At 36.1% G+C, this 10,227-nt stretch overlaps 1 protein-coding gene across 1 annotated transcript in view; it reads right to left on the reverse strand.

Annotated features, from left to right (window-relative positions):
- LOC113486753 (protoheme IX farnesyltransferase, mitochondrial) overlaps nt 1-8,595 on the reverse strand; it is a 103,253-nt gene extending 94,658 nt beyond the window's left edge. The window contains exon 1 of the mRNA XM_026860973.1: nt 8,253-8,595. Coding sequence (XP_026716774.1) covers nt 8,253-8,394 — 142 coding nt within the window. The 5' untranslated portion in view covers nt 8,395-8,595. The remainder of the gene's footprint in view (nt 1-8,252) is intronic.
- Between the last annotated feature and the right edge of the window lie 1,632 nt (nt 8,596-10,227).

Below are 10,227 nucleotides of genomic sequence, written 5' to 3' on the forward strand. Positions count from 1 at the left end.
TACAATACTGCAGATCACATCCTTAAAATGAGTCTCAATCCTAATATTGTAATTACCCAAATAATAGGTCTTACAAACCTCACTTTTGGCAAGAAATAGTATGACATGAAAAATTTCTGACACTATAAAAGTCAGCACACTTCCTGGATATCTTACTCATGACATTGAACCTTACAATGTGAAATTAATACTTCTTAAACTGAAAGTATTCTAATTATATTCTACATAAAATTGAGTGTTCCACACCTCATCTAGCTCAAATCAAAGCATCAAAATGTTCTTATCTTCCCGATTCCTACAAAATCTCCTGTTTGTCTGAAGTTAAAATGACAAATAAATAACCTTTGCTGACTGAAAATACCTGGATTACTGACTAAGCAGCGTTACTTAGGATGACAAACTAAAAGTCACGGCAAAGACCTGTCAGCATGGATGCACATGCAAAGTGCTAATTTTAAGAACTGCGCCTGCATAGGAATCTTAGGATTTAATCCTAAAAAGACAGTGAAGAAAATTTGCCGCTCATCAAAACTTTTCTCTAAGCGTTAAAATCCATTAGTAGCTGAATGTTATTATAATAATATATATGATATTATTATAAACAGATTATTTAGCCTTGTTGTGGACTCACAGGATGTTGCGCAGATGGCAGTGGCGGTGGCTGGCTGCGAGTGCACTGTATCAGGGTCTCTGCCCAATGCCAAGGTAAGTCCCCTGGCTTGGATTCCCCAGGACAGCACCTGGCTCTCACTGCGGCACCTTCACCTCCTTCTAAAATACAATGAATCTACAATGCAGCCTTATCTCTGAGAAGCTGTGAAATAACCACAGATTCTGTAACCTCACTGGACAGACTAACAGACATGCAGGTACTGATCACTTCAGAAGGACTGGACCTCATTTATTACATAAATACAAAAGCATCTTGGTTTCAAAACTCTTGGATATTTCTTAGTAGAATGCACAAGAAAACATGAAATCCATTGGTTTACAACTGAGTTAAAAAATACACTGAAAAGATGACAGTGAAACAGTGGCATTCGCATTTCTAAGAGTGATTACATTCATTTTTTTTCATAATAAATCACACGTTCATTTCTAGACAAGAATTTAATTAAAACTTATCTTAGAGAGCACTTTACATCAATTTATTATGGGAAAACACCAACCCATTTACTGAGGAAGAAAGGTGAAGCAGATTGGCAAACAGTCAGGGTAACATTACCATTATACTGACCTTAAAGAAATTCTAATACTGTACAGCTACAGCACTAATTAAAGTCCCCATTGATTTCTCTAGATTAATTTCAGCCAGTTATTTCAGCGTGACTTATCAGGATCTCATTAAAAAAGGTTGTAGTACATCCTCTCACTTATCCCACTGTAACAGGTATTTTAGTTGTTTGGGCAGTGCTCTGAACACAAGGCATTCCCTGCTTGTCTCATCGCCCAGCAATCCAAATGCAACACGTTAAAGGTAAATAAGAAAATGTTCCCTTTGGATTGGGAAGTTTATTTTCTTTTACTGTGGAAGCAATAATTTACCCTTCTACTTTCCTCATGGAGGAAAAGTATATTTAATTGAGATCACATCAAGGGAATGAGGTCATTGACTCTGTTTGTTTTTTAATCCCTGTTAGTTTAGTGCTTTAGGGGCCAAATTAACTTCACCTTATTGCATAATAGATGGAATTGATCCTTTCAAGATTTGTTGATGAGAGTTGGCATTATATATGCTCTTCAAAAGAAGCCAGGATTTAAACTTATGATCTCAGCTTACACCTAATTTTCAGTCTTTTAAACATCTTCAGCTTTAACAAAAACTAACAGGGGACATTTGTCTTCCATTTCAATATAAATGAAAAAGAAAATGCTAATGGGTTGGTGACCAAAAGAGTGAATTATGTTTCTATCATAAAAACACATTCAAAAAGTCTACAGTGTATTCTTTACATTCCTCCTCAGCTTCATTGTAATGTGATATGCCTTTATAGATCCCTGTATTTGTATTTATAGCATGCGAATCACTATGCTGTATTTTGTTCACCTCCTATTAAAAAGTAGCCAAGCCAAAATAGAAGTATAGAAAGCCAAAACAAACCAATTCAGCTTTAGATTTCCTTTCTACTCGAGTACTGATGATATATCAGTACGTATGGAAGGACAAAAGCAAATGCGTTTCTACTTTAAGAAACAGTTTCACTGTTTTACCACAAACATTTGTATCCTCCTTGAAGGCAACTAGCTTTCCAAAAGCTGATGGAATTTTCTGTCTGGAGTTTTCACACTTTGGTTTCTAGAAAGCTAAATGTAGCATCAGTATTAGTGTTATACAAGTGACCAATGATTCCTTTATAAATTTACATTTGTTTGGCCACAGGCATATCTAAATTTTGTTGCAGATTATAACCTGCACACTAAAGAAGGCCAAAATCCTGAAAGTTAAATCTGAGACAGTAATTTGAAATAAATATTTGCATCATAGCAAATAAAATTCAAGCGCAATATCACAAACAGAGCAGATAATTTCTTTTAACCATCAAACAATTTTAAAAATGCTTTGCGAAAAATAAACTGTAATAATAGTTTATATTTTTCTCATTAGTTTTTTCTCATAGCATGGAAAACAAATTGCCAGAAAGCTGCCATTATTAAACTTTGTTTCTTTGATAGGATAATAGTTACTGTTAATCACAAAATGATAACTACTTTGACAGGCATACAAAATCTATTTAGAACTGAAAATAAATGTAGACCAGTAATCATCTAAAAAATATGCACTGATATATCTTTGTCAAAGTTTCTGGCTATATTAGAGCTACCATTTAAAGAATAAATGCCATAATAAATGTTATTATTCCAGAATAAAGTGGAAACATACTAGAACTCCACTAAAGCAAATTTATTTTTTTTTTTACTAGAGCAGCTGTTACCAGAATTTTAGCCTACAAACACAACATAGGCACCTTATTTAGTCATTGTTGCTCAATTACATAGGGATTTGGTAACACTCAAGAGTCATTATGTAAAGCTGGATATCTTCATTTTACAAATACAGAAGAAACACAGAGATGAAGCAGGATGTTCACGATGACACTGTAAATCAGTAACAAATGTCTCAGGCTTCTAATTTCCAATTCAACACTTCTGTGCTAGAGGATCGCTCACACACAGGCACAAATTCCCATGTAAGCAATACATCCAATAAATTCCAGCTGTTTTCTAGTAAACAAGACAGGAATATTTTAAAAGGGGACACATGAAAAAACACTCTATTCGTCTCCAAAACTGAAAATGCTCATTATCATATTTGTCCACAGTGCAAGTCTTAAATGTAGGTCACTAAATCCGTGATGTAGAAACCAAGCACAGTTTTGTAGCTGGCAGTCTTTACTCCTAGGTTTTTGTTTAACACTGTCTAGCTATAACACAGAGTAATTCAGATTGGAAGGGATCTCAGGTAATCATGAAGGCCAGCCTCCTGCTCACAGCAGGGTCAATGCTGAATTCAAGCTTGATCCCTTCGGGTTTTGTCATCTCCAAGGACTGAAATTTCACATCATGTCTGGGCAACCTGTTCCAATTTTTGACTGCCCTCATGGTGAAAGTTTTTTTCCCCCCTTACGTCAAGCCAGAACATCCCATTACAATTTATGAAATGTCTTCTCTGTGTAAAGATTCACATATTTAAAAAGAAAGATTTGAAAACTAAAGCATAGATGCTTCCAAATCTGTCTTTAAAGGAATTCTGACACCTGACTGGAGAATGTCCATATCCTCCTTCCTGTGGAAGGAGCTCCTACTGATCAGATGGCCTTATGTAAATCTTTAACTTAAAAACAAATATTGAAAAGATTTATGGGCCTCCTCAGAGAAGTGATTATATCAGTCTTGCGATTCTGTCCGTAACATGCACATTACACTTTGCTGAGGAAAAAGCACAGCATGTTTGATTCTGATCTCACCATGGTAAAATCTGGAATGACTCTATTAAAAATGACTAATTACTCCATATTTACAGATGTGCAAACACCTCAGGCTGGCCTGTTCTAGCTCTAAGGCAGAGACCATGACAAAACCAGAGGTAATCTACTCTCAACTCTTCTTACATAACATTAATAGGATACTGGGCTGAACTCCCCGAGAGCTAGAGATGACCAATCAACATCTCACAGCTGCAATGAGAGAAGCACAGCAAAAAATAAGCTTACTTGGAGAAGGTTTCTAGATTTCTTTATATTTGGAGAAATAGTAACATACTTAAAGTGAAGCAAAGTAGGGTTTCTGTTAGACACAGAGACACTTTTTAACAGTAAGGGCAGCAACACACTGCTGCAGAATGCCCAGGTTCCCTGGTTGGTTTTATGAATGGAAAAAGCAATATCAAGTCAGGAATGATATACCTAAAGGTGATCGTGCCTTGAGAGAAGATAGATTAGATGACTTCCTGAAGTGTCCCTCTGAGGTACTAGTGATTCTGCATGGATACTGCACACACTGCACCAAAGCAAGATACCAAGTGCAGAAGCCATTCTGGTGAGATCTGAAACAAGTCTTCATTAATCAGAACAGGAAAGCAACGTTCTTCATGCTTTAATGGATTGACTATTAAAATGTAATTTAAAGAAAACACTACCAAAAGTCTAAATAAAAGTATTAACTGTAGGATATTAAAACATAGGATAAAGGATAGGTAGATAAATGGTTGAAACACACGGGCTGGTATGACTTTCTGAAGGAGAGCATTGTAACAGCAGTCTGAAGTCAGGACTCAACTAACTCTTCCAGGCACAGCAGAGATGGAGACATGCTAAAGACATACCCTCTTTCTCAATGAGTTTGTGAGTTAGATTAAAAATTCTAAAGCAGTTTAGAAATTAAGTTTACATCTGACCCATGTTGATACACCTACCTCTCAGACAGGTGCTACATAAGGTACTATATACATCTAGCTGGCTGTCCTCACCAAAAGACCAATGTGCAAGACTTCCTTGACTCCAAGAGCAACAATGATGAAGTGATCCCAAACCACAGAGAAATATCTAATGAGAATACTCAGCATTTTTCATATCATGTCATCATCACGCTTCTCCCAAATTAAAAACTGAAGTTTAATTTTCCTGTGGTTTTGCATACAGCTTATCTTAGTTTTTATCTGGGATCACCGGAGAAAAAATCACTGAAATGTAAACTTGAAGTTAAATTTAAGAAGATGAGATGACCTGAAATTCTTAATGAGTTTGCATTAGAAATCATTCGACTTTCCTCCTATGATTCTACGATTCTATGATTCTGTCACCATACTTTGCATCTCTCTTTCCTATTTCCATCTACACATGAACTTCAGGATAAAATTGAAGACAATGACATTTAATTCCGAAAACTTAACTGGACAGATGCATTAGCTTTCCACGTGCCAGGATGGCAAGATACAGCTGTTCAGACAGCAGACAACAGGGAACACCACAGAGAAGGGAAAGGACGAAAACCAAACACCAAAAGGTAGATTATGCGACAAGTAATTAAAAGTTCCCTAATTGTTTTCTATGGCAAAAGAATATAAACAAAAAACCTTTCCTGTTGGTAAGGCAGAGCTTCTAATGGCAGAGTCACAAGAGCTGCAGTTTACATGAAGCAGGAGGGTATGGTAATAACTAAACTCATTTCCTTTCAAAGGTGAATTACAGTTCAGAATACAAACAAACATTCTCTTTACTTCAGCAGCGGGAAAAGAAAAGGGCATAAGGAAGTCCCATTTTAGCATAATGCAGAGTTTGTTTTTTTGTTATTTTATACTCTAAAAAGTATAAATAAAGAGTCTGCCAAAAAACCCACACAGGATATGAGATCTATCAGAACTTCATGGGTGAAAGGAATTGAGTTGTGTCATTTGTAACTTAAAAACTGACCTCAGATAATTTATTTTCCTTTAAAAAAAAAATAAAGAACTACACCACCCTATTCTTTACAGAATATATAATTTCTCTAAATAATTACACAAGTTGGAAAAAAAAGGTAATTCTGTTTCCGTGCTCTGCACACTACGCAATATTTGTCCTGCTCATCTCCTACACTATCCTACGACCAATAAAGACCAACAACTGAACACCCCTCCTACAAACCCCTCTTTGTCCAAAGTAGTCTTTTACACTTTCTACTTCCAATAAAATCTCCCCACCTCAGATCATCTTCCCTACCAAAAACTTTTGTATCACAATAAGAAGAGAGGTTAAGGTTATTTTTATATATCTGTACCTTCTCAACAGGTACAAAATTTCCTACACATACCTTGAATCAAGAACAGGACATCTCAAAAAGCAGATTCATACAACACAACAGTACTGAAGGGAATAAAATTCTATAACCTTTGCATTCTACAGGTTTCAGGTAACACCCTCTTTTAAAACCAGAGTGGTACTTGCCTGCATGTCAATACTGCCTTTTGCATTTAACAAAAAAGAGCCTAGTAGAAGCTATTGAAAAGTTTTGCAGACACAGAGGCCATGCAAAAAGAAAAAGAGTATCACAAAAAATTATTTTCTCCAGAAAAAGACACTCTTCCATCTTGCTGCAGTCTTGACACTCATGTTTTGAGGACCATCCATAATACTCACAAGTGATACTAACACTGAGCAAATATATCAGCAAACATAAGAACACACATTTCAAGTGCTTAAAACAGTTCATTTTTTCTGTCTCTCTCTGGTTACTTAATCATGGCATTTCAACTTTTCAATTCTGGCTCTATTGAGATTTTTTAAAATTTATTCTACTTCAATAATTAGCACAGCTTTCAAGTTCACATAAAAGAGCCACTCAAATAAAATCACCTAATTGAAAATATGCCAGAAGAGCTAATTGTTCATACAGCACTTATAAGTTATCCTCAGTAAGCCAACAGAAACAAAATATTACTAAAACTGAACAGCACAGGGGAGAAAAAGGCAAGACCTGCATTACACAGAAAGAAAGAGGCAATAGTTCAGGTTGTATGTGTTACAAAGCTGTTGCAAATCTGAAGTACAATAATACTGATAACTGCTGAATGTGCTAGTAAAAGGTTTATACCTAAATTTGGAATTACCAAGGCTAATATGTAAAAAGTGACATGGTGAAGTATCAGAAGACATGTTGCTTTTCATTCCTCAAGTCTCCTAACCCAACTCTTTACCAACACAAAATAAAAGCCTTGAGGTTTTTCAAAAATAATGAGGAAGAATATTTGGACAAACAGACAAGATGAGTTTTGCCAAGTCCAAAACATGAGATGTTTCATCAACACGGAGAACTACAAGGCTTTTTATTAGAGAAAAATTTAAGTGACCATTGTACACTCTATGTGGTCAGCACAATTTTAAAATGAAGAAACAAACAATGAAAACGTATATATTGCAAGACAAAAAGTTTCAAAAAGTAAACTGAATTCAGGATTTTTATTATAACAAATCGTTATGGCAAAGAACAACAGTTTCATTATTAAGAATTTATTTCACCCACTGGAGAGATCACTAGAGTAGGGACTTAGGAAATTATATGTCTGTTCTTGGCCCTGATACAGACAAGATGTAAAGTTCTGGTCAGACCATTAGTTTCCTCAGACATAAAAGTATATATAGCACTACCTATTGGCAAAGAAGTAATTTATAGTTGTTAAGTATTACTGTTAGAACAAGAGAAAATGTAGTTAGGTTACGAGGCAACTGCTTAACAAACTGCTGGTTTGAAGATACAATGCTATCACTGACTAGAAAAATAAATTATACCTTACATTAGAAAGTTTAATTGGTCAAACTCAAATATTTTTCATTATAAACCAGAAAATTATTTGAGTTATCTTTTGTTGGTACTTTTAATACTAATCTCACAATAAGCAGTACTAAAGTGAAAGGTAAGACAGAACATTGGTAAACTTAAGCAATATTGCTTTAAATACTTAATATGATGCTTGTAAATTCACTTCCTAACCCAGTTTCACCTTATTTTTTGTACTAATTCTTGTTTATGATTATCAAAAGCTAGCTGATGATATGATGCAAGCTCCTCCTCACTGCTTTTAAGCAAATTTATGGGAAAAATATTAAATGCTTCTATAAAACAATTTTTCCCTGCACACATTTGATGGAATTGACCCACATACTTTGTGTCAGTAAAAGCAGGAATTATCACACAAAAACCTACACAGTATCAGTAACATACTCAAGAATTCTGATACCAAGCAGGATGCACAGAAGTGAAAAAATGACCAGTAGTACCTGTAAGCTTTATTTTGGATAAGCGTGCCAAAATTCCAGGCAAATCATTCAGCTGTAGCTTCATTTCTTTCCACTGTCTGTCTTCTTTGGATTCTGCTCTTACTGGTGTGACTGAGTCTTCAGTTTCTGCCGCTGACTTCATTTCCCTCACCTCATTTCTGATTGATGTCTCAGACAAAGGTTGATGAACAGGTGAAATTGGTCTGATCTTGTGTATAACCTTTTTTTCTTGATCCAATTGCTGAAGCTCACGAAAAGGAGATGCAACTGAATCTGACTTAGGTTTGGCTCGTTGGCTGAGGTCTTTGTTGCATTGTGTTACATACTAAATAGAATGAGAAATGTTAAGATGAATAGTTAAAAAGATCTTTCTGCTCATTTCAGGTTATTAACAACATCAATATTATTGATATATTATTCTTATTGTTAGGAGAATTGCTTCCTATGATGACACAACAAAGTTAGCCTGTATTTCAAACACTTTTTTTCATATGCAGAAAAGACTAGGAAGTTGGACAAGATACTACAAAAGCAGCTTTCCAACTCACAACTGCATCATTAATGCTTACTTTAGCTTGAAGAATGCTTCTAGATAAAACTATCTCCTTCCCTGTAGCTTCAACAGTAAACTCTACTTTATTCATATTCAAAACCACCAGATAATATAATTTGATTTACAAGCGATCAATTCACCTTTAAAGAGGTAGACACACGCCCATAACAACTCCAATCTACAAATACAAGCACTAAACTTTTTGCATCTTTAAGATGTTAAAAATACTAAATCGGAAAAATGCCAGAAAATACAACCTACTTTCTATAAAATCACCTCCCACATTAGGCCATTACTATTTATGCCAAACTTTATGCTAACTAAACAGCAATTTTCAACAGGAATTCAAATGAACATATATTGAACAGAAAGTTAGGAGACAGCTGTTTCTTCTCTTTTAGAGCTCTTACAGAATTAAACACAGAATCAGAAAAAGAGCATTTAGCTTCTATCTTTCTATTTTATTTCCCCAAATATTCTACATATTTCAACCACAAGAGACAGGTGTAAGACTGAGCTTTCAACTAACCATGGTTTAAAGTACACATTAATAATTATAATGAGGAAGAGGGATATGAAACTCTGAATGAGTCATGTAAATACAGATCAAATCAACAGGAAAAAAAAATAATTCTGAAGTGCTGGTGATCCCCAGAACCATGGAAAAGACCCCCCCCCCCACCTTGGTTCGTACAGGACTGAAGCTCAAAAAATACCAACAGATGCACATGGTCCTTGCAGTCAAAGCAGTCATTAGCTATAAGACTGAGTCTTGTCCATATTTCATAGATATAGCTCCAAAGAACAATGAACAGGACAACTCAGGGAAGAGCAACATACATATTTTACTATCATCCCTTTTACACACAATACAACAGCTCAAAGAAGACACAGTCTCAAGGGTTTGAATGATAATTACAGTTCTTTTAATACCTAAAACTAACAACGCACTACAGAATGTAACCCGTTAACAAACTCCAGAGTTTTGCCTCAAATTTTCTGGTTAACTCTTCAGTCAGAACACACTACCTCCACACATGAGTTCCATCTACCACTTGTATGACCGCCAGGCAAGATCTGACTTCCTTCTTAGCCTTTTTATAAGTAATAACTTTGGAAATCATTTCATTTCACATTTCTTGACAGGAGATGAGCGCCCCACTTCACAGGCATAGAAAGCCACTGTCAAGTAGAGGACACACTTGACGGGAGCGAGAAGCGCTTCGCGGCCACGGGCGGCGGGATTGTGCGTGGAGAGAGGCGGCCCTGTGGGGTGCGGGGCAGCGTTGGTCCCGCAGAGCGAGTGCCAGAGCAGCTGCCGGCCGAGCGTCCCCTGTAAAGCCATAAGCACCTCCCGAGGGGCAGAGCCGCTGGGCGCTCTTCGCGTGTGGGGGATGATAACGGGAAGGCGTTCAGGTGGGA

This window comes from Athene cunicularia (assembly GCF_003259725.1).
Source record: "Athene cunicularia isolate RWA chromosome 18 unlocalized genomic scaffold, athCun1 chr18_part1, whole genome shotgun sequence".
Taxonomy (NCBI): domain Eukaryota; kingdom Metazoa; phylum Chordata; class Aves; order Strigiformes; family Strigidae; genus Athene; species Athene cunicularia.